The sequence below is a fragment of the Schistocerca gregaria genome, chromosome 1, assembly GCF_023897955.1.
Source record: "Schistocerca gregaria isolate iqSchGreg1 chromosome 1, iqSchGreg1.2, whole genome shotgun sequence".
Taxonomy (NCBI): Eukaryota; Metazoa; Arthropoda; class Insecta; order Orthoptera; family Acrididae; genus Schistocerca; species Schistocerca gregaria.
Genome location: NC_064920.1, coordinates 694,699,588 through 694,726,211, shown reverse-complemented (window position 1 = coordinate 694,726,211; position 26,624 = coordinate 694,699,588). Strand labels below are relative to the sequence as shown.

Here is a 26,624-nt window from a genome sequence, read left to right as displayed (position 1 = left end):
TATAAGTAAATATATATGGACGTGACTCACAGTCACCACATCCAAGAATGTTTTGGTGTATCCCCTGTGATACCCTTTATTGAGCCATTTTTCGTCAATTGAGACCCAAGAGTTGGTGTGATTTTATAACAGTTTTATTGAAATGTCATTCTAACCTACATAGAAATGGCATAACAATGTAGTAGATGGATCCTCAACAACTATATTTTTCTAGGGAAAAATAGTTTCTATATGAACTGATAATGGTTCTGTGTTGTAATGTGATGAACTGAGTGCTGCATGAGTTATGAGGTCTTATATGATTTGTGAACTCTATTCATGCACGCAAATTGCAAATCTATTGAGTTATTTTCTTTCTTGGTAAACTATTGGCCAGCGCATTTGTACAAGCATTATTTTCAATTTTTTTCCTCCTGTAGTTCCGTTGTCTTAGATTTAATACAAATATGTAACTGGATACTAAATTTTGAACGCAGTAGCACTCACAAAAGGTATTTATTTAGCTCATTTTGAATTAACAAATGTTACCACCTTAAATTAAAAATATTAAAAAATGTGGTAAGCAATAATAAAATAAGATTTATCTTAAAATATTATACACAAAATGCCCTCTGGCACGCTTTGTACAATGGTGTGAAAAGTACAGATACATGATATGCTCATTATGTGTTTATATATAATTAATTTTCTTTTCACTGAAACTTTTACATTTTTACACAAACAAATAATTGCTTTATGATGTAAAACTATAATTGATTTATTTGAAAACAGCCTTAAACAAAAACCAGCATCTCTCCAACAACTTGAACAATACTCAAAGATAAGTATAAAAAATGTAAACAATGTATGCATGATTTATTAATGTAACTGGATGTGTAAATTTATTGTATTTATTCAGTTTATCTATTTTTGTACCCTAAAATGCATAGGTTACAAAAATGTATGGAATGTTTGATCTGAGGCTTTCCCAGCATATATGCTGTTTCATTGGTTCTCAAGTGTATTGCTAGATCAGATCATTGAAAGTACGGGATATTTCCGTGGACAACCATCCCACCATTATCAGGTGGTGCTGATGCTTTATTCAATCAGTAACACCTGATGATGGTGGGATGGTCATCTGCCAAAATTTATGGGCTTTTGATAGATCAGGCTGTATGTTTGAGAACCATGGAATCAATTTATGGAATGTACAATGTAGCAATCAATCTGAAAGACAAATTATGCAGCTGTTTTAACAACAGTTATCTAGGGGTAGAGATTTACACCTTAACACAGAAGTAAATGGATTTATTACTTGCAAGCCAAAAGGTCAAGTTTTTTGTTCTAACTAAATGCTTAGCCACCAGAATCTATTACACACCAGTGTGAACTCTACACCTCTTATAATATAAAAAAACAACAACATACAAAGCATCAGTCTCATTAACAACAATGGAATGAGAAGCAAACTCATTGTGGGTAAAGGGGGCCTGCATCAACATCCCCCGTCTCTACAAATACAGTTTTTGTCTGAGTATAATGTTCAAAAACAGCAGTTCCATTTTCACGACCAATTCCACTCCACTTGTACCCTCCAAATGGCAGTTCTGGAGGGTATAGATTGTAATTATTTATCCAGACAGTGCCAGCTTCTAGTTGTCTTATAACTCTAAATGCTCGTGATAGATCTCTGTAAAAAAAAAAAGTAATTGAACACAGTCAAATGATACAACAAACACATTCAAGTCAGAGCAACACAATATAGAAGTTATAATATGTGTAAACATCAGGGACTACTCTATGGACATTTAAAGCATTGTAGGATGGTCTGGCAATTTCTGACCTTTGGAAACAATTGTGTCTATTCAGAAAATGTGGAGAAATACAAAAAAGTGACTGATGGTGAACACAAATGGGGAAGAATGATTTCTTCAGAAGCACACAAAAGAGAACTATACAAAATAAATATTATTAAGAAAATAAAACAAATTATACATTCTGCATAAATTAATTAACACATTTAAGAACAAAAGTTAATTAACACATTTAAGACCAAAAGTTAATTAATTATCTAGAGAATAATGGCCATACAGGAAAAGAAACACCTGCAGAAAATTAATAATAAATACAGACGTGGAAGATAATGAGAAAGGAATGTTAATAAATGGTATAAAATTAAGTAATAAAGGTTTATAATTAAAATAAGTAATGAGTGAATCATGAAAAGGGAGAACCATCAACAACAAATAAGAGAACAGTTAAGTTGAAAAGGAGCAAGACAAAGGACATAATCATTCAAGAACAGAAACAGAAAAGAAAAAACAAGAAAGGTCAATAGAAAGGGAGGAGGGGTAGAAGTAGGTAGTACAAAAGAGAGAAAACAGTATCAATTATTTTTACTGGGAGGTAGTTCACATATGGACAATCTTAAAGTATTACAATAGCAGATGCCACATGTGGTTAATCTTAAGTTCAAATTAACTACATCAGTTCAAAGAAGAATGGCATACCAATTCTTATGCACGTCCAAGCCCTTAAATTACAAAACAAAATATGGATCTATATCATACTACCTGTTAAATATTTGTTGGGTTTGTAGCCACTGGGTATCAGTAGTGAGATAAAACATACATGCACTCTGTAATACACTGGTGGGTAAAAACAATTACAACAGTAAGAAGAATTAGTGTAACACAAACGAAAGTTGGTGACCATGTTTCTACATCTGAATGATTATGATATGCCAGTCACATGCTAGTAGTGCCACCATGGAGTGGCAAATCAAGGTTTGCTTTAAATACATGCTGTAATGGTTGTGAGCATTAGTTATGTTTGAGATTGGATTTGGTGAGTTGGCATTAGTCAAGAATGTCTTTATGATAACAAAGATGCCATTATCAACCCCTCACTGAGTTTGAATGAGGTCATGTAATAAGGCTTCTGCCATTCTGTAGAAATATTTGGCAGGAATGTAGCCACTGTATATGATTGCTGGCAGCCCTGATCACAAGAAAGTACAGTCACAAGAAGACCGGGCTCCAGATGGGCACGTGACATTACCGGGAGGAAAAACCATGGTGTTCAGTGTATGGCTCTGGAGCATCTTTCTGGAGACTAGAAATCTACTTTGTAGGAATCAGCATGGGTGTTGAAAAAGACGATCGTGTGAAACCCAGCTAGAGCTATTCGTCCACGAGACTCAGAGGGCCATAGACACAGGTTCCAGGTAGATTCCGTGTTTCTTGACTTCCGCAAGGCGTTCAATAACTTCCGCAAGGCGTTCGATACAGTTCCCCACAGTTGTTTAATGAACAAAGTAAGAGCAGATGGACTATCAGACCAATTGTGTGGTTGGATTAAAGAGTTCCTAGATAACAGAACACAGCATGTCATTCTCAATGGAGAGAAGTCTTTCGAAGTAAGAGTGATTTCAGGTGTGCCACAGGGGATTGTCGTAGAACTGTTGCTATTCACAATATAAATAAATGACCTTGTGGATAAGTGGATAACATCGGAAGTTCACTGAGGCTTTTCGCGGATGATGCTGTGGAATATCGAGAGGTTGTAACAATGCAAAATTGTACTGAAATGCAGGAGGATCTGCAACGAATTGACGCATGGTGCAGGGAATGGCAACTGAGTCTCAATGTAGACAAGTGTAATGTGCTGCGAATACATATAAAGAAAGATCCTTTATCATTTAGCTACAATATAGCAGGTCAGCAACTGGGAACAGTTAATTCCATAAATTATCTGGGAGTAGGCATTAGGAGTGATTTAAAATGGAATGATCATATGAAGTTGATTGTCGGTAAAGCAGATGCCAGACTGAGATTCATTGGAAGAATCCTAAGGAAATGCAATCCAAAAACAAAGGAAGTAGGTTGCAGTACACTTGTGCGCTCACTCCTTGAATATTGCTCACCAGTGTGGGATCTGTACCAGATAGGGTTGATAGAAGAGATAGAGAAGATCCAATGGAGAGCAGCGCGCTTCGTTACAGGATCATTTACCAATTGCGAAAGCATTACGGAGATGAAAAATAAACTCCAGTGGAAGACTCTACAGGAGAGATGCTCAGTAGCTCGGTACGGGCTTTTGGTGAAGTTTCGAGAACAAAAAGCCTCAGTGAACTTCCGATGTTATCCACTTACCCACAAGGTCATTTATGTATATTGTGAATAGCAACAGTTCTATGACAATCCCCTGTGGCACACCTGAAATCACTCTTACTTCGAAAGACTTCCCCCCATTGAGAATGACATGCTGTGTTCTGTTATCTAGGAACTCTTTAATCCAACCACACAATTGGTCTGATAGTCCATCTGCTCTTACTTTGTTCATTAAACAACTGTGGGGAACTGTATCGAACGCTTTGTGGAAGTTATTGAATGCCTTGTGGAAGTCAAGAAACACGGAATCTACCTGGAACCCGTGTCTATTGCTCCCTTCTACGTACATCTCACGAAGAGACCATGAGGATAAAATCAGACATATTAGAGCCCACACAGAGGCATACTAACAATATTTCTTTTCACGGACAATACGAGACTGGAATAGAAGGGAGAACCAATAGAGGTACTCAAAGTACCCTCCACCACACACCGTCAGATGGCTTGCAGAGTATGGATGTAGATGTAGATGTAAATGTAGATCTGCAGCATCAATTTGAGCAGCAGTTGACATCAGAGTGACACAATGAACTTTTACAAATTGGTTACTTCAAGAACAGCTCTGAGCCAGACACCCTGTAGTGTGCACTCCACTGACCCAAGCCACCACCTTTTGTGACATCAGTAGTGTCAAGAAAGAACTCATTGGAGGACAGGGTAGAGGTCTGTTGTGTTTTCGGATTGAAGTTGTTTCTGCCTCAGTGACCGTGGTGGCCGTGTGTTGGTTAGAAGGAAGCCAACTGAGGATCTGCAGACAACCTGTCTGTATGCTAGACCCATTGGACCTACACTGGAGTTATGATCTAGGGTGTAATTTTGTATGACCGCAGGATCTATTTCGTTGCTATCCCACATACCCCAAATGAAAATTTTTACGTAAATCTGGTGATTCACTCTGTTGTGCTGCCATTCATCAAAAGCATTACAGAGGCTGTTTTCCAACAGGTGTATGCTCCACCACATACCACTGTTGTAACCCAACATGCTCTACAGTATGTCACCATGTTGCCTTGGACTGCTCGATCACCAGTCAAGCACATGTTGGACATCATCGGACAACTCCAGCAACATCCACAAAGAGCATTAACTGCCCATGTTTTGACCAATCAAGTGCAACAGGCATGGAACACCATCCAACAAACTGACATACAGCACATACACAACAAAATGCTTTCACATTTACATGCTTGCATTCAACATGCTAGTGGCTACACCAGTTATTAATGTACCAGCATTTCACATATGTAATAGTTTATCTCACACTTACATTAACCTGTGACCTTGAAATGCTAAGCACTTAGTTAAGATATCTAGACAAATGTATTCTTGAAATTTCATTACTCTACACAAATTATTTTTTTGATTCTGTGACTTTTTTTTTGGTCAGTGTGCGTACATCAGCAATACTTTGAATGCGTAATCATAAGATATGATGGCTGATGTTGCGTACTAGTGTAGGCACGTCTATGCCTGAGATAGTTGGTGCAGTATAGAAATATTCAGCTGGTAAGTGGATTGGTTCATGGCAGGTGAGCTTGCCTAAGGACATAATTAGGTATTTCTTAAACACTGTGCAGATGCCCAGTAAAACCCATGGAAGAGTGTCATTCCACTCCCCAGCATATGACAGCACTGTTCCACTCCCCAGCATATCACATGACTGTGGCTTTCAGTGTGTGATGCCAGCACTCAACTAAACCCTTCCATCGGAGGTGGTAGGTGGTAGTGTGAAAATGCAGAACATCACACATGCGGTACAACACAACACACTGAAGAGACCCACTTCGAACTGGTGCCCTTGTTCAGTAGTGACGACAGCACGGCTATCCTAGTGTCTATCAAGGGACAGGCCACTGTTCCTGGCATAATATCACTAATAGATATGGCCTCCACCCAGCTTGTAACTCAGTCAGTCATAGACGCTATGTAGCAGGCTCCTTGGGATTTGGGTAGATGTCTTACCAAGTCCACATGCACATGTAAAAGGTATCCCTCTGCAACATCGAACGTGCTTAAAGGGATGGTAACATTGTATTCAGTCTTAGCTCATTGTCAGGAGAAACCTGCCCCCATAGTTTAAAGTCCCATTTGGTCCCAGGCCAGATGAAGCATTTAGTGAGTAGTGGGTGTGCAAGGCCATGTAACTTGTCAGATACCGTCAGATACCAGACTTCATACATCAAGAGGAACCAGAGGTTGTGTCCTACCAGCAGAAACATCACAGGGAAGATAATTATTGGTGCCATGCAGCTGCTGAAATAAAATATTAAGCCTGGAAGTTGGGTCTGAGATGAGAGTCTGCAGTTCTGTATGGATGAGTTAGGGCTGCGTCATCACGTTGAAGTAGAGGTCATTGACAATAGCTGACACCCTACACAGTCTACAATAAGGTTGTCAGCATCACTCATGTGGTGGATGTCTGTGGTGAACTGAGAAATAAAGTCTAAATGTCCACTACAGCTGGAGGGCACGTTAGTAATCAACTCCGCTAGCAGATGATGATAGTTAAATAAGGTTGATTGTCAGCCTTTGACAACTTCCTGGAAGAACATGATGACCTCATAGGCCACCAGGAGCTTCTGGTCATATGCCAACCACTTCTTCCAAGAATCTGAAAGTTTTTTCAAGGAGAAATGGAAGGGATGGAAGTCTCCATCAACTTATTGCTACATAAAGGCTCTGATGGTGGTGTCACTCATGTCAGATGTAATAATAAGGTGGGCCTGAGGATTGTTCAAATGTGTGTGAAATCTTATGGGATTTAACTGCTAAGGTCATCAGTCCCTGAGTTTACACAATACTTAACCTAAATTATCCTAAGGACAATCACACACACCCATGCCCTAGGGAGGACTCGAACCTCTGCTGGGACCAGCCGCACAGTCCATGACTGCAGCACCTTAGACCACTTGGCTAATCCCGCACGGCACCTGAGGTTTCAGTAGCATGATAGCGACAGCCTGTTAAAAGAATTGTTTTGAGTCACTGAAAGCATGCAGCATGAGAAGTGTCCATGAGACCACCTTTTCCCCAGGGCCTGAGTTATCAGAAGCTGAGTGTCGGCAGCATGTGGGAGTTGTCTGCAATACAAAATTTACCATCTCTAAGAATCTAATGATCTCTTCGTACAATAGAGGAGGCAGCAGTGAACTGATAAGAGCAGTGGAATCATCAATTGACTTGTGACCGTCGGCACTGAGGAAGTGTCCGAGAAAAGTCACAGTAGGTTTGTGTAGTTGGTACTTCTCTTAATTAGCAATTACTCCCACCCAGTTCAAAGGCATGAAAACTGATTTGAGGGGCAGTTCATGTTCGTGTAGAGAAGGCAAAAATACTAGTCTGTCATTCAAGTAGGCATAACACTGATAAGTGTCGCAAAGTATGCCATCAATCAATCTCTGTGAGGTCTGAGCAGCATATTTTAAACTGTATAGCATTTGTAAAAACTCATAGAGCCTGAATGGTGTAATTATAGCAGTCTTGCTGACATCCTCTGCATGCATCAGTATCTGTAGGTACGCCATCTAACGGTCTGTTACACTAAAGACATTGGCACCCGCCAAGAGATTTCTGAAGTCCTCAATGTTTGGAACTACGTAAGTAGCTGGAATGGTCCTTATGTTAAGGCACTTGTAATCTCTGAAAAGCTGGAAAGTACTAGCCTTTTTAAGCACGAGATGGATTGGAGACATCCAGGGTTGTCAAATGAGCAGACTATTTGAGCAGCTAACACTTTTTTCACCATCTCTTTGGTACTTAAGATAATCAGGAGCCAAGGCAGCACACTTTCTGTCATCCTGGGGATGCAGGAGTGATTATGATGCAAAGGAGTGAATTGTTATTAACAGCAAATTGGCAAGGGGTTCAAAGAAGGTGGAGCGTGGGACACAACTAGTGCAGGCTGTACTGAACACTATACTAATCCCTGACCCCAGCGAGTGCAGGTGCAGCTGTAGCAGTGTGTGTCCTTGCAAAGATGTTGTGCACAGCAGTTAGTGAAGCTTCCCCTATGGCTATCAGTTACAGAAGGTGCCATTCTCTTGTTGTAATTGAACAGTGTCAGCTAGGTTGTTCATACATAATTGTTCTGTGTGTCACAATTAGAATGACAAATCTACAGATTCTGCCAGTGTATGTAGATGTGAAGAAAGAGAGTCCACTGCAGGGTCCATAAGTGCTGAAATAGTAGGTGGTATTTCATTGCATGTAGCAACTGGAAGTCCTGGATAAGTAATCCGGTGGGGATGTGCATAACTGTGTGTCAGACAAGGTCAGGAATCAACTCATGGCAGCCACGAGGTTTGAGGCATCATGTCACGGACTGTGCGGCCCCTCCCACCGGAGGTTAGAGTCCTCCCTCGTGTGTGTGTGTGTGTGTGTGTGTGTGTGTGTGTGTGTGTGTGTGTTGTTCTTAGCATAAGTTAAAGTAGTGTGTAAGTCTAGGGACTGATGACCTAAGCAGTTTGGTCCCTTAGGAATTCACACACATTTGAACATTTTGAACTCACAGCGAGCTATGAAATAACCTCCAATGACTGGTTCAGTGACTATATCACAAAGAAAGTCACACTGCAGTTGTAGATTGGGTACCAAGCCAATAGTGGAAGTAGTAGATCCATAAACCATGACCACAGAATTATTATCAGCTTGTCAGGTACTCGTCAATGTAGCTGAAGACAGAGAAGCTAGTTTGTGAGGGAGTACATTCATGTCAGATCCTGTTTCCATGAGATGAAATCTTCCTCTTGTGCAATTCTTAAGACATAACCTTCATGAGCCAGGCAGGTAAGTCATGTTTGAGGTAGTGGTGCAGAATATGGAGACTGTGTGGCTTGATATGTCACAACAGCCTGTTGTGCCCTTGTCAGACCAGCATGGCAGTTTGGATAATGACACAGTGGCTTCCAGTTCTAAGCTTGCACATCGAAATGTGTATGAAACCAGAGTGGCTCAGGTGTGATAGGATGCTAATTGTGCTGGCAATTGGTCCAATTTGCACTTTGCTTCTGAGTATAGCAGTCTGCCAGTTGGACACAGACTGAGCAAGCAGCACAGGTAGTAAACTGTGGTGGCTGCAATCAGTGTAGACGCTGGTAGGGATAGTTGGTCGGCAGTTGGCCCGTGTGCCGTGCTGCACCATATGGGCATCGGTTATGCAGCGTAAAGTCTTTGAAGAATGATGGCTTGTTTATGTGGCCATTTTGTGTCTGGAGCCTGTGAAGTTTGTCAATGAGGGTGATGTGTTCAGTCGTGGGGCAATCCTCGCTGACCTGGAGTGATGACTGGATGTGCAGTGGAAGCTAAAGTAGGCAGAGAGGCCTTAACATAGCATCAGACAGTACAGAATGGTTTGCAATTATGTGGAGCCTGCACCAGAATTGCGACAATGTCTGTGAGCTTAGTTCTTTGTAACAGATGACCTGTGTCAGTCGTTGTTCTGGTGAAAGAGATAGATGGTATGCTTCAGTGTTGGGTACTTGTCACAAACTGAAGGGTGGAGAATTATATCACTGATTAAGTCACTATTGCCACTTAGGTGGGCAATCAGTGTCATGAACTTTGTCTTATCATCAAGGACACTGTTATACTGTGTTATTAACTTTGCTGTAGTGAACTATGCCTTGACATGGAGGGGGTCAGGCTCTAGTAGATTGAATCTTTGGAAATGAGTAGGAGTATCATAGGATTGTCATTGCAAAGTTGTGGTGTAAGATGCTAAATTCTGATATGGTGGTACTAAAGCCTGTATCATGGTATTGTCCCTGTGGAGGCATAGTAATAGCTTCAGGGAGGCAAACCCTAGCAATGTGTCCTTCATTGGAAGAAGGCAAGCCCTGTTGGGTTGTAGATGCATCTTATGAAATGGTGTATCTCACCTAGTGTTGACGGTTGTAGAGGAGCGTTTCAGAAGTGGACCCCATTTGACAGAAAGGCATGTGGCAACTGGCGACTGGTGTGCCACTGGCCCAAGCTGTGCTTCCTGAGGAAAGCAATATGGTTGGTGTTGCTTCTGGCTGAGGCAAATGTATCTTTACACAGCATGGAAGACATGCATGTTCCGACATTCACATCTGTGAGACAGTCATCACAAAGTGGATTTGACGGGTCGAAGGTGCCAAGAAGTGATTGTCAATCATTGCATTTTTATGTGAAAGCAGTATTATTGTAGTCCGATAACAGGGACTGACACAGGTATTGTTGAGATGTACGACACACAATGTCTGTCACGATAGGCACTTGTGAGTCACTAAAGATTGCACACTTACAGAAGAAGAAATTGTTATGTGCATTTTCAACATTTTGCAGATAGTTTGCTGCATCTATACTGCTGTTACATGACAACCAGTGCTGATCAGACAGCATTGTCAGGCACAACAAGAAACACAGAAAATGCACAGAAGCTGCATAGTTGCGGAAACTCGGTGGAGTAGAAAACTCAGTGTCACCGATGTAGGCACTTAGTATTGGTAGTGAGAAAAAGACAATCATACTCTATGTAACACATGTGTCTTATTATATCACTTGGTGCATGGATCTACACACATCAAAGCCAGAGACCAGACTAAACAGTCAGCAATGCTGCTTCACTATGTCTTCACTCCAGATGTGTTATTGTTGCTATAGGGCCAAGAACCTATAAATTGAAGACTTGTAACGGATCAAAATTATATGTCAATACTATGCTGTAAAATAGTCTTTCAGAACATGTGCACTACTTTAAAGTAATAATCAGTCCAATGTTGGTACTGAATTGAAGATACTCCATGATAGACTCAAGTCTAATTCTGAATATTTACCTGCAGAAAATGATTGAAAGTTAATATATCAAAAGGTTTAAAGGAAAATTATTAGGTTGCTACATGATCACAGTAGCACTGAAGAAGGTAGGAAATTTATAACAAAGTTACCATATGAAAGGTTGCTGAAGTTTTCCTGTACTATAACCACAAATGTTCAGTTCCAATAAAAGTTGTAAACAAAATAAAAATAAAATGCACAATACAATTAACATCTTCATAATATAATAAAACTAAACAGAACACAATCAAAAAAATAACAATGTTGGCTGAATTTGCAGTAAATAGAATAAGGACAATGTCCATGACAGTACATTTCATTGTTGAAGAAACAGTACTAAGTAACTGGCTGTGAAAATTTTCTGTATAAATGCAAAAAGGAGTGCTGCTGCAGCTCATTGTTGCTGCTTGTTACATACAGTGAGGTGACAAAAGTCATGGGATAGTGAAATGCACATATACAGATGGTGATAGTATCATGTACACAGGGTATAAAAGGGTAGTGTTTAGCAGAGCTGTCATTTGCATTCAGGTGTTTCACGTGGAAAGGTTTCTGATGTGATTAAGGCCAAGCATGTGGAATTAACAGACTTTGAATGTGGAATGGTAGTTGGAGCTAAATGCATGGGGCATTCCATTTCAGAAAACAGTAGGGAATTCAATATTCTACATTCTACATTTATAATACGCAAGCCACCCAACGGTGTGTGGCGGAGGGCACTTTACGTGCCACTCTCATTACCTCCCTTTTCTGTTCCAGTTGCGTATGGTTCGCGGGAAGAATGACTGTCTGAAAGCCTCCGTGCGCGCTCGAATCTCTCTAATTTTACATTTGTGATCTCCTCGGGAGGTATAAGTAGGAGGAAGCAACATATTTCATACCTCATCCAGAAACGCACCCTCTCGAAACCTGGCGAGCAAGCTACACCGCGAAGCAGAGCACCTCTCTTGCAGAGTCTGCCACTTGAGTTTGCTAAACATCTCCGTAAAGCTATCACACTTACCAAATAACCCTGTGACAAAATGCGCTGCTCTTCTTTGGATCTTCACTATCTCCTCCGTCAACCCGATCTGGTACGGATCCCACACTGATGAGCAATACTGAAGTATAGGTCGAAAGAGTGTTTTGTAAGCCACCTCCTTTGTTGATGGACTACATTTTCTAAGGACCCTCCCAATGAATCTCAACCAACAATTAATTTTATATGATCATTCCACTTCAAATCGTTCTGCACGCATATTCCCAGATATTTTACAGAAGTAACTGCTACCAGTGTTTGTTCTGCTATCATATAATCATACAATAAAGGATCCTTCTTTCTATGTATTCGCAATGCATTACATTTGACTATGTTAATGGTCAGTTGCCACTCCCTGCACGAAGTGCCTATCCACTGCAGATCTTCCTGCATTTTGCTACAATTTTCTAATGCTGCAACTTCTCTGTATACTACAGCATCATCCGCGAAAAGCCACATGGAACTTCCAACACTATCTACTAGGTCATTTATATATATTGTGAAAAGCAATGGTCCCATAACACTCCCCTGTGGCACGCCAGAGGTTACTTTAACGTCTGTAGACATCTCTCCATTGATAACAACATGCTGTGTTCTGTTTGCCAGCCACACAGCTGGTCTGATATTCCGTAGGTTCTTACCTTGTTTATCAGGCGACAGTGCGCAACTGTATTGAATGCCTTCCGGAAGTCTAGGAAAATAGCATCTACCTGGGAGCCTGTATCTAATATTTTCTGGGTCTCATGAACAAATAAAGCGAGTTGGGTCTCACACGATCGCTGTTTCCGGAATCCACACCCAGAGATCCACAGTGTCAAGAGCATGCTGAGAATACCAGATGCTAGGCATTACTTCTCACCACAGACAATGCAGTGGCTGACAGCCTTCACTTAACATCCAAGAGCAGAAGCACTTGCGTAGAGTTGCCAGTGCTAACACACAAGCAACACTGCATGAGAAAACCACAAAGGTCAATGTAAGGCAGATAATGAACACATTCGTTACAACATTGGTGTGAAATTTGGCATTAATGGGGTATGGCAGCAGATGACCAAAGCAAGTGTCTTTGCTAACAGCATGACATTGCCTGCAGTGACCATGCTGGCTGGATCCTAGACAACTTGGAAACTGTGGCATGGTCAGATGAGTCCCAATTTCAGTTGGTAACAACTGATGGCAGGGTTCAAATGTGGCACAGACCCAGTGAATCCATGGACCAAAGTTGTCAACGAGGCACTGTACACGCTGATGGTGGCTCGATAATCGTGTGGGCTGTGTTCACATGGAATGGATTGGACCCTCTGGTCCAACAGACATGATTATTGACTGGAAACAGTTATGTTCAGCTACTTGGAGATGGTTTGCAGCCATTCATTGATATGGACTTCATATTCCCAAATAATGATGGAATTTTTATGGATGACAATGTGCCACCATGTCATTGGAGCACAATTTCTTGTGACTGGTTTAGCAAACATTCTGGACAATCTGAGCGAAGGATTTGGCCACCAAGATCACCTGACATGGATACCATGGAAAATTTAAGGGACATAACTAAGAGAACAGGTAGTGCACGAAATTCTGCACTGGTAACATTTTTACAATTATGGACAGCTATAGAGGCAGCACGGCTCAATATTTCTGCAGGGGACCTCCAACAACATGTTGAGTCAATGGAAACCATGCTGGGCAAAAGAGGTCCAAGGATATTAGGAGGTGTCCCATGACTTTTGTCACCTTAGTGTATCCCTCAATGTTAGAAAGCAGTTTCTGAATCAATGATTTAGATGATGGAAATGGGCAGCATTGCATAAGATGATCTTTTCATAGAGAAAGCAGTAACTGCTCACTTGAAGTAGTGTGTTCCCAGATTGAATTTTCCATGTATAGCTGAGTGTGTGCTGATTTGAAACTTTCTGGCAGATTAAAATTGTGTGCAAGACACGGACACAAACCTGGGAACTTTGCTTTCATGGTAAAGTTCTCACTCACTGAACCATCCAAGCACAACTTGTGACTGGTTCACACAGCTTCACTTCTGCCAGTACCTTTTCTCCTACCTGCATCCTTTATGGAACTAGCTCTCCCAGAAGAGAGGATACTTTGTAGCCACAACTATGGTTGAAAGGTAACAGAAGAGGTATATGTGGGGTTGAAGCTGTGAGAGAGCATTGTGAGGCATATCTGGGTAGCTCAGTTTAAGTGATCTTGCCAATGAAAGGCAAATGACCCTAAACTGAGTCCCAGCCTGGCACAAAGTTTTAACCTGTCAGAAAGTTTTAAAGTGGAGAGTAGTTTCTGAGAGCAATTGCGAGCTGACAGGCACTGTCCCAACCGATGATCCTCTGCATGATGAACTCAAGGTGCACTGCCAGAGAGCAGCTAACAGTGGGAGTGAGGGGATGTGAATTGGGAGGAGGTATTAGGTCGGAGGAGGCAGAAACTATTGGATGAAGGGTGCGGGGTGGAGGGTGTCGGGACGTAGGTTATTGTAGATTGAGACCAGAATAAATCTTGGAAGGGGAGAAGGTGTTGTAAGGGTAACTCTTATTTGCTCAGTTCAGAAAAGCTGGTGGTGGGGAGAGGATACACATGGCGTGGGTTATGAAGCAGCCATTAAAATCAAGCACGTTATGTTTAGCTACGTGTAGTGCCACAGGCTCGCCCACTTTGCTCTTTGCCACAGTTTGATGATGGCTGTTCATCTAGTGCTCACCTGGTTGGTAGTCATACCGATATAAAAAGCTGTGCAACATTTGCAGCAGAGCTGGTATATGACATGGCTGCTTTCACAGGTGTCTCAGCCTCTGATGGGGTAGTATATGCCTGTGATAGGAGTGGAATAGGAAGTGCTGGGTGTGTGGATTGCGATCTTGCACACGGTTATGATCCCTGTGGCAAGGAATGGGGTTTGGGCTGGTATAGGGATGGAGTAGGATGTTGTGGAGGTTGGGCAGGCAATGGAACACTACTTTAGGAGAGTGGGAAAATGTTGGGTGGGGTGTCTCTCATTCCAGGGCATGATGATAGGTAACCCCGGATGGTCACACTGTATGGGAAGGATTTTTTGGTGTGGAAATGATGGCAGATGTCAAAAAGCAGATATTGTTGGTTGTTGGTGGGTTTAATGTGGACAGAGGTGGTCCCAACACACGCGCATTCCCATACCTCATCCATTCCATCCTCTCTCGCATGTTTTTGTATGTTTTTACATATTTTACATATTTTCACTGTGTGTGCATATTTTTGTGTGTCTGTACCTATTTTTATGCATCTTTTTCTGTTGCATAGCTCGTCTAACAACCACATAATGACGTCATTTTGTTTCCCCAAAGTCACCCCTGCCACAATCGACCTATGCTCCATCTTTCTGCACCAGTTTAAGAAAACAGTATCCCTTTCCCTGGCTAAGACCCTGTCCCACTTCCTGTTCCTTAAATGTTGCCTAAACTAAGGAATTCCACCAAACAGCCTTACTGTAAAAATTCCTTCTCTGTATCCCACCCCTTCTTTCATAGTGACATTCACTGTTACAGATTCTGTCAGTCTCTGTCCTTCACAAATCTGGTACTGCAGAAACATGGCACAGGTATCCCAGAAACACCTCTGCTTCCTGCACAAAATCAGGGTTGCCACAAGTTTCCCCATGTGAAATTCCATGTTATTTCCCTAACTTCCAGATGAGTATTAGCATTTTTTCCTGACAAATTTTGAGATCTCAAGGGTAAGTTAAGACATAACTTGACAATCTGTCTTTGCATCTATGGTACAAGAAACAATAGTGCAAATGAGGAAATATCTAAAAAAAAACTTGCATGCAGATGGTGTTTCCTGATGTGACATGGTGACAAAAATACGCATTTCCTTGGAGTCACATGCCGGATTTAAAATACCTTCACTGATTTCAGAAACAACCTGAGAAAAAAAGTGGGCCCCTTGAAAGAAGTGTATAAGGCAGGGAAGGATTGTGTAAACCAACACTGTACGTGACCGTCAATAAGATGTTGGCACTATTTCCTTCTTCTTATCATCCATACTTTCTAACATATAAACTACTTTTGAAGTGCCAAAATATACTAGAACAAATCAAATGTCTTTAAAATGCTACACTCTACAACATGCTTTCAGTGAGATAATTGTAATACCTGAAATTTATTGCACATGGTCGCTGGCTTGCTGAATAGCACCAAAGTTCTGGATCGATGGATAAATTATGAAAATACACTGCATTATGCCATACACAAACAGATCTAGCCTGCGGACAGATCAGTGAGACTAGATACGATGGGAAGGGCCTGCACATTAGAGTCAATAATAATGAGGATAGGTAGCAACTCGCTGTAAATATGATTTCTGAGCCACAGACAGGCAAGTAGAAAAGACAATCACACTCACAACTAAATTTTCAGCCACAGTTTTTGTCAGAAAATTAGACCACACACACATTCACACAAACTCTCAGACACAACTCATGCACACATGACCACCATCTCTGGGTGGTACATCTACCTCCTCTGAGAATCTTCAAACAAACCACTCCTCAAACCTCCCTATCTCTCATTGGCAGCTGCTATGCTAGCAGCAAGAAGTGATGGCAGCACTGACTGGAAGCTGAGGAGAATGGTGGGAGGGGGAGAAGCAATAGGAATAAAGGAGTAGGGAAATAGTGCACATACTCATCTGGACCCAGCTAGCAACGATGCATGACATCTCAGTAAACAAACCATTTCATTGCCTAAGCCAAAAATGAGACTTTTAATTTTTTTTTCAAGTTTCCCTAATTTCCCTGATGTGTTTGAAATTCCCTGACATTCCCTGATTTCCAGAACTTATGGCAACACTGAAGATATTGATACTAAGCAATCCCCACTACAGACATCACATCTCTGAATTTGAATCCCTTGCTCTCCAACACCTGTAGTAGCACTGCAGACACCACCTTCATAGTCATCCAATGTGCTGACATCCTATTGCACCTATCCAACCCCTATCCTAACCACAGTGTTCCTTCTCATCAACCCCTAACAGCACCCAAATCCTGACTAGATGACCTTTTCAACTTACTGCATCCCCCAAGACTGCCAACCGACACCTCACCAGATCCAGAGCAAAAACAATCTCAGAACACTATTGTTAATCTTTCTGTAAGTTTCTCGGTCCCACAGAAGTTTCAGTCCTATCCAAAGGCCTCATCTCCAGCTGTATAACCAAATATAAACACGCTGGAACTGTCAGTGATCTAATCTCCTTCTGCCAGCCATTTCAATGGAAACAGTTCTTTGCTGCATATGCCTCCAACCAAGGCCAATCTAATCCCAACACTGAACCCTACCTCTCCCAGTTCATAACACTATACAACCATGATTCCCCCCCCCCCCCCCCCCACACACACACACACCTTCCACCTAACCACCCTCTCCTCGCCTTCCACGCATTTCTTACCCCCAAATTGGCCTATCCTTGCTAAGAACACCAATCTTCCACAAGAATATAGGATAGCAATACACAGCCTCAAAACAAGATAATCGTTCTACCTGCAGACAAATATTCCACTACAGTCATTATGAATCGCAATGACCACCTGGTGGAAAGTCTCTGCCAACTATCTGACTTTGCCCGTCATACAATCCCGGAAGTCCAGTGTAACCTTCAATCCCTGATTAAAGCCTAGACTCTTCCCTGAACCTCTCCCCTGAATCATTTCCTACCTTACCCCTATGAACCCCACACCCCCACCTTCTATATGCTCCTCAAAATCCATAAACCAAACAATCCGGGACACCTCACTGTAGCTGGTTATTGTGCTCCCACTGACAGCAATTTGGATCTTACTGATCAACACCTCCAACCAGTTGCCTGAAATCTCGCCTTCCATGTCAAAGATACCAACCACTTCTCCACCGACTCTCCACCATCCCCACCCCTTCACCTCCTGGATCTCTACTTATCACTGTTGATACCACTTCCCTACACATTAACATCATTTATACCCAGGCTCTTGAGTATCACCTATCCCAACGTCCTTCAGACTCCGAACCCACTATGTTATTCTTCATACACCTTACTAATTTTATCCTAACATACAACACCTACTTCTTTTAAAGGGAAAGGATAAAAATAAATCTGTGGCACAGATTTGGGCACACCTTACTAATTTTATCCTAACATACAACACCTACTTCTTTTAAAGGGAAAGGATAAAAATAAATCTGTGGCACAGATTTGGGCACCCTGTGTGAGCCTCCTATACCAACCTGTTTGTTGGCTATCTATAGGAAACCTTCCTAGCCTCCCAAAACCTCAAACTTGTGGTCTGGTTCAGATTCATTGATGATATCTTCATGATCACGACTCAGGGCTCAGACACCCTACTCTCATTCCTTCACAATCCCAACACCTTATGTCCCAACCATTTCATGTGGTCCTTCTCAACCCAGCATGTCACCTTCCTTAATGTTGACCTCCTCCTCTGTGGCAACTTCCTCCACACCTCTGTCCACATTAAACCCACCAACCACCAACAGTACCTGCACTTTGACAGCTGCTATCCCTTACACGCCAAAAAATCACTCTCATGCAGTGTGGCCATCTGGGAATGTGTTTCTCCAATGACAAGAATTATTTTGCCCAGTGCGGTGAAAGTCTCACAAAGACCTTCACAGACCTAGTCCGCAATCACATTTCCCATACCATCCCCCCCCCCCCCCCCCCAATCTTACTACTACCCCCAAGAACCAAGTATAAAAGGAGTGATGCCTTCATTACCCAATATCAGACTGGAAACAACTGAACCACATCCTTCTTCAGGGCTTTGATTATCGATCAACATGTCCTGAAATGAGAGAAGTCCTACCTAACATTCTTTCCATGCCTCGTAAAGTGGTGTTCCATTGACCACCTGACCTCCACAATATCCTTGTACATCCATAAGCCACTCCCAATGCCAGTCCCTTTCTACAAGGTGCATGATCTGCCCAATACAATGGCCCAGCACGTCATATTCCACTACTGTCACAGGTTTATCCTATGCCATCAGAGTCCAGGTCACCTGCAAAAGCAGCCATGTCATATACCAGCACTGCTGCAATCATTGCACAGATTTTTATATTGGTATGACTATCAATTAGCTGTCCACCAGAATGAATGGCCACCACCAAACTGTAACCAAGTGCAAAGTGGATCACCCTGTACCACAAAATGCACCTGACTTCAATGGCTCCTTGATTTCAATGGCTGCTTCACAATCTGCACTATATGGATCCTTCCTCCCACCAGCAGCTTTTCTGAACTGCATGTATGGGAGTTATCCTTACAATACTTTCTCCACTTCCAAAATTATGCTGGCCTCAACCTGCAATAACTTACTGTCTCCACACCCTTCACCCAATAGTTTCTGGCCTCTCTGTCCTATCACCGCCTCCAAGTTCATGTCCCCGCACCCTCATTGTGTGCCACTCTGTCAGTGTACCTACCTATCTTTACCCTCTCTGCTCCTCTCTTTTTCCACTCCCCCTCCAATCCCCCTGTCCCCCAAACAGCCTCACAACACTGTGCCTGGCAGCCTTGTGCTGCCACCTTCTGCACACTCTGTGAGACAGCACTCTTCTCTCCCTCCACATGTACCCACCTCTCCCTCCCCATGCCCTGTTCAATTCCAGTTTATTGCTTTTGTTCAATGCAACAGGTGTCGTCTGTCTGGAGCAGCCTCAGGTAGCAGTCATGTGTATGAGATGTGCATGTTTGTGTGAATGAGTTTGTCTTTCCTTTTTTTGTGAAAAAGGCTTTGGCCGTAAGCTCAGTGTGTAACAGTCTTTTCGTCATCCATGTCTATAACTCAACATATTTTCTTTATAGAAGTATCAATTTATCCTTTTCATAACTTTCTTTAACACAATGCTTACACATAGCACAACGGTTCCAGAATAGATAAATCAAAGTTTGGACTGTCATCAGCAGTTGCAAGCCTGTTGGGTCAGCTGCGCAAATCATTTGTACTGAATTTGTATTACTCTTCAATGCTGCCACGGCTCTCTTTTAGGCATTTTGAATACCTTACAACTAAAGCTTTCTTCTGACTTTCATTTTCTATAATACAGAGCTATTTACGAGCCACTACTTTGTAATTTTCAATTTAATACCATTTTTCACCAATTTATATTCCAGAAAATAATTTTACTGTCTCACTTTGCTCCTAGTAGTGTTCCACATGCTCTTCACAATGACCTGTTTCCATGCTACACCAATTTATAACTTAATACAAAGATAATTTGTAAGGCATGATCTCATAGACAGAACAAATATTGAGTGACAAACACATACAGACATCATCTGACAGTCAGGCAGCAGCCACTGACCAAGACAGAGCAGCAACAGGGAAGTAAACGATTTTGTGACATTTTATGAGTTCCTAACCAGGAGTGAATTATATAGTTTCATCCATATACTTTGGTAGTTTTATTTTTGAATTTCTGGATGTTAATTTAATATTCAATAGACACATTCTCACATTTTTTGTTTATGTCAGAAAGTAACCAATTTAGAGACATTTTACAAGTTCCCAAGCAGGAGTGGATTACTTAGTCTAACCTGTGAGCTTTGGTAATTTAGTATTTGAACCTCTGTGTGTTAATCTAATTTATTAGACAGTTCTTGCATTTTCTTCAGTGTCTACAAGAGGATTTTGTAGTGTGTGTCAACAGTTATTTCTGTGGAGTGCAGTTTTTATCATCTTTAGTATGGATAGGGACTGTAACTGCTGCGTGCGGCCACAAGCTGAATTGGTGACACTTCACTCTCAGCTAAAGGCTATGTTGGCTTCAGTTAAACAGCTTGAGGCTGCAGTGGATGGGCATCACTGTTGTGGACCAGTTGTGGGATCCAATGGACATCCAACATGACAGACAAGTCCGCCGATCAGTCCGCAACGGCGGCCAGTCCAGTTACTGCTCGCATTGAGGTTGACCATTCTTCTGTGGTCAAGTGGGAGTTTGCCTCAGTGTGTGGTAGGCTGTGAAAGACTTCTCAGGAGGGGGGGGGGGGGGGGGGGGGGGCGAACATAAGGCTTGCCCAGTTAGTCTGGCAAACAGTTTCCACGTGCTATCTGTGGCTGACAATGTCCCTCACCCAGATGTAGTAACAAAGGATGGTATTATTTGCAGCTCCGAGATCCAATGTTAAGCGTGTTAAGTGGTCCCTTAAGGGACATGGCTGACAAGGAGGGGAAGAAAGCCAATGTGGACTCTTTGTGCATACCAAATGTGGAACAGGTTCTTCTGGATGCCATGAAGAGCACAGGGTGCAGCCAACTGCAGGTGGTGGCTCATGCTGGTACCAATGATGTGTGTTGCTTTAGATTGGAAGAGATTCTCTCTGGTTCTGAGAGGCTATCAGAAGTGGTAAAGGCTGCCAGTCTTACTTGTGAGATGAAAGCAGAGCTCACCATTTGCAGCATAGTTGACAGGACCAATTGTGGACCTCTGGTTCAGAGCCCAGTGCAGGGTCTGAATCAGAGGCTAAGATGGTTCTGCAACTGTTTGGGCTGCAGATTCCTGGACTTGCACCATAGTGAGATTGGGTTTCAGGTTCCACTAAAAAGGCCAGGAGCCTATTATGTGCAAGAAGCAGCTACACAGGTAGGAGGAGCTCCAAGTGCTAATAGACAGCACTGATGGTCAAATCTTTTGTAAGCACTGAAAGCTGGCTAATGCCAGTGGTAAATTTAGCCAAAATTTTTGTGAAGGACCTAATGGTGTTCAAAAAGGATAGGCTAAACACAGTTGGTGGTGGCATGTTTGTTGCTGTTACAAGTAGTTGATCTAGTAGCAAACTTGAAGTAGATAGTTCCTGAGAGCTGTTATGGGTAGAGGTCATTCTTGGCAACCAGAATAAAATAATTGGATTGTTTTACCGACATCCCAACTCAGATGGTACAACTGCTGAAAGGTTCAAAGAAAACTTGAGTCTAATTTCGAACACATAGCTGACCCATACAATTATTGTTGGTGATGACTTCAATTTACTCTTGATGTGTTGGCAAAAATACATATTTAAATCCACAGGTATGCATAAAATATCATTCAAAATTGTGCTAAACACAATCTCTGAAAATTATTTTGAGAAATTAGTTCATAGGCCTCTCAAGTAGTAAACAGTTGTGAAAACACACTTGACCTGAGCTAATGATGAACATTGAAACAGACACAGGGATTGGTGAACACAGGGTTGTTGTAGCAAGACTGAACACCACACAAATTCGCCAAAAAAAATTCAAAAATGCAGATAAAAATTCATTTGACACCTTCCTGAGAGACACTCTCCACTCCTTCCAAATTAACAATGTGAGTGTAGACCAGATGTGGCTTGAGTTCAGAGAAATAATATTGACAACAACTGAGAGATTTATATTAAATAAATTAACAAAAGATAGAGTTGATCCAACATGATACATAAAACAGGTCAGAACACTATTGCAGAAACAATGAAAAAAGCATGCCAAATTTAAACAACTGCAAAACCCCAAGAATGGTGGTGATCTTTTACAGAAGCTCAAAATTTAGTGTGGACTTCAATGTGAGATGCTTATAACAGTTGCCACAATGAAACTTTGTCTTGAAATGTGGCAGAAAATCCAGTGAGTTTCTGGTTGTATGTGAAGTATGCTAGCAGCAAGACACAACCAATGTCTTCTCTGCATGACAGCAATGGTAATACTATAGATGGCAGTGCTGCTAAAGTAGTTACTAAACACATGTCTTCTGAAATTCCTTCACCAAAGAAGATGAAGTAACTATTCCAGAATTCAAATCAAGAACAGCTGCCAACATAACTTAGAAGTAGACATTCTTGGAGTAGTGAAGCAGCTTAAATCACTTAATAAAAGCAAGTCTTCCAGTCCAGATTGTATACCACTTAGCTTCCTTTCAGAGTATGCTGATGCAATAGCTCCATACTTATATTGTGTTTGAGCATTATGAATTACCTCAGAGAGAAGTCTACTGACACACAGTCAACACGGATTTAGAAAACATCGTTCTTGTGATACACAACTAGCTCTTTACTCACACAAAGTTTTGAATGCTACCAACAAAGGAGTTCAAATTGATTTCATATTTCTAGATTTCCAGAAAGCATTTCACAACAGAAAGCTTTTGTAATCGAACTGTGTGCTAATGGAATATTGTCTCAGCTATGCAGTGGGATCTTCTCACGATATTTGAATCATCGACATTCCCCTCTGAAAGTGAATATATTATGTTGGTGACACAGGAAGAAATGATAATCATATAAAATAAGGGAAATTGGAGATCGCATGGAAAGGTATAGGTGTTCATTTCTTCTGCACAGTGCTTAGGACTGGAAATACAGAGAATTATTGTGAAGGTGGTTACATGAACCCTCTTTGTGGCACTTATGTGTGATTTGTAGAGTAGTCATGCAGGTGTAGATGTGTTATGGGCCCAACCATTGTTTATGCAGTATCAGTCTCATAGTTATTAGTGATTCAAATTTGTTGGTATTTTGTCACACAATGAAGCCTAGATAGCAAATGAATAAATTATCTTCATTCATCATATTCTATGTTTTGGGAAAGCGTTCTACTGTGTCATTAATGACCTAAATAATTAAAAATGCACCCGTTCCTTATTTTTTCATGCTTAGCACAATAATTTTAGTGCCTCACTTTGCGTCCTAGTAGTACTCCACAAGCTCGTTCAAGTGACAGGGGGCTTAAGTGTTGTGAAACATAGTGATACAAGATATACTTGGGGATGGGCCTTCGAATGCAGTGTCATGGCTTGAGGTGCACTTGGGCTTGGTCACCAAAGTGTTAAAAGCATTCCCAAAAGTATGTAAAAAACAATGTTCCCTTTTATGCACAGAATGCTGCATTAATTAAGGTATTACTTTCCAAACAGATATGAGCATATCATTGTTAAGCATCTTTGAAAGGAGATCGCAATAAGGATATGAATACCTACATTGGGTCTACGTCATTAAGTTATTGCGTAAGGAAAATATATGTGCAGTATGTCTGAGGGCCATAGTCCACCTACCAATAATAAAATAAATGTGGAATAATATTTAACTCTTTTTGTAAATATGATAATAACTAGATTTCACTGATGATCAACTGCACTGATGGGAAATTAAACAGTCATAGTCCAATTTCAGAGATATTACTGCACTGTTACTTTCATTCACACATTCACTGAGAGAAAGTTTGCTTTCTTTTTAAGTCGCACAACAGCACCACATAACCAGCTCAAACTTTTTATATCTGATTATGTGAATCATAATGTACCACCAGAGAAGATGCATCTCTGTGACATTTACAGTATAACTGCTGAGTGGTTTATGCCTTGTTTAAGGAACATGATGCATAAAAGTAATTCCAGTAATTCAAGTAATTTACAGAGACAAATCAATACAATGGGAAGAAATTACAAAGGGTATGCTATAAATTTCATAACAAATCCTTCATTAAACCTCCTGCTATACATGGATGAGCTCTTGCTTGATTTACAGCAAGAGGAAGAGCTAATCAGTTTTGTTAATAATGGAAGTACTATACATTATCAAAACAAAGCAGCTCTAGCTCAGGAAACAGAAAAGAATACTTTTGTGGGTGGGATTAACTAACAAATAAATAAATTCACCTGAGAAGCTATGTGAATCTGCACAATAACTAACACCTCCAGAATTCAGTACAGCTGGCAGCAAGAGCACACCATTAAGTGGTCAGGTACTGAACAGGTTGGCAATATGACAGGATTGATACAAATAAATTGTTCTGATTGTGCTATCTTCAGGTGTCAGTTTTAGTTTGGTAATAGACTGGTTAATAGCAAATGCAGTGCATACTGAAGGAGGGAAGATTAAGGATTAATGTCCCATTGTCAATGAAGTCTTTAAAGATAGAAAAATGATTACTTTTCACAGAAGCCATCCAAGCATTTTCCTTAACTGGTTTAGATCTGGTAGTCCAGAGAGGGATTTGGATCACTGTTCTCCCCAATAAATATCCAGTGTCTTACAGTTTAGCCATTTCACTCAGTCAGTGCAGATTGATTTTTGTGAGACTGGTAAAATAACAGGAAGCTAGGGTTTAACAAACTTAAAGAAATTCAGGAGTTATCTGTGTGCAACTAAGAATTATACTAATAAAATTAGATGAAGAAGAGGTTATGAGAGATTACAATGCGTTAACAGAGAAAAGGTGACAGCAGAGAAGGAAATGAATCAAAATTTATAGCAGTAAGCAAAGTGGATGGACACGTTTGCATTGTAACTGCCACTAGATTAGTCAATTGAATAATACTGCCCCAAAGTGATCAACGAGAGAAGTACAGAAGAGCAATTTCAAACAAATGTATTATCTGACCAGCTTCAGCCTCATCATTAGTTATTGGTTGACTAAATTTTTCGAAGAATGTAGAAAGTACAGTGCATTACTTCTACCAGTTGATGGTGTCAACCTTTGGGGTAAAAAGAGTCAATTTCCACATCTCTGTGAACACTGAACCAAGTACTAGGATAAATGCTCTTGACAAGAATAACTATATATATGGATGCTATCTTAATAAAAACAAATATGTGTGGAAGAAGAAGGAAAGAACATTAGGATCATTAGAGATGGAGCACACTCCGATAACTATCTTGGGCCTTGCCTTTATGCAATTTAGGGAAACTATGGAAAACTTAAATCTGGGACACCACACAGGGATTTGATCATGCATTTTTCAAATGAGAATCCAGTTTGTTAACCAATGTACCAACTCACTGGGTAGATACATGGGAAGCAGTATCTACAAGCTATTGATAACATGTCGAAAGTTGCATTATTGTAAACTTTAAAAATTGGAATGTTCAACAAAACACTTAAAATTGTAGGACAAATATGCCTTCAAAGGGCACTTAAACATGCACTGCCAAATTGGAGGCTACTCAAAAGTTTTCAAAACTACATTGCAGAAACACAATTAAAATTTCTTTTATACTTTTTTAAAGTCTTTGTTGCTTTTATCAAGATTTGTGGATGACTTAAGTTTAAATAATTTGGCACCATTAAAATTATTAAAACAAGTTCACTGTTGCTGCAGGACACAGAACAAAATGCAGCATTTGAAGTTAATGTCAAGCACTGATCTTTTACTATGCAAAATTGTCAGAAGATTTTTATTTAGGAATCAATAGCAAAGGGTATAGAATTAAAAAAAAAAGCTATACTAGTTGTCTTCAATTCACAGGAAGATAGAACGCCAGACTATTGAATTAAAAAGTAATTATTGACATTTTTGGAAATGCATTGTATCATGTAACAGAAAGTTAAGCAAATACAGTCTTATGAGGTTTCGAAAATTTGAACATCGTCTTCCAGGAGACACATAATTTAGAAAACAAACCAAAAGACATTATTTTCCCTGATTTATTGCAACTTAATGCATAACAAGAGGACCAAACAAGCATTTAGATAACAGAAATTTGACTTTAAAATTAAATATTTCTCTTGTAAAGTCAGTATGATATTGGATGCTCTATTGCGACAACCTTCAGCCTTAAAAATTTTGAATGGCACACAGCTCACTGTAAAGGAAACTCAAATTAGTTTCATCAAAAGATTTTAAGGGAGAAATATGTTCTAAAACCATTACAGC

At 40.8% G+C, this 26,624-nt stretch overlaps 1 protein-coding gene across 4 annotated transcripts in view; it reads right to left on the bottom strand.

Annotated features, from left to right (window-relative positions):
* Positions 1-476: 476 nt before the first annotated feature.
* LOC126364944 (4-trimethylaminobutyraldehyde dehydrogenase A-like) overlaps positions 477-26,624 on the bottom strand; it is a 167,764-nt gene continuing 141,616 nt past the window's right edge. For all 4 annotated transcript variants that reach the window (XM_050008101.1, XM_050008098.1, XM_050008100.1 and 1 more), the window contains exon 9: positions 477-1,672. In XM_050008101.1, the coding sequence (XP_049864058.1) occupies positions 1,453-1,672 (220 nt within the window). In that variant the 3' untranslated portion in view covers positions 477-1,452. The remainder of the gene's footprint in view (positions 1,673-26,624) is intronic.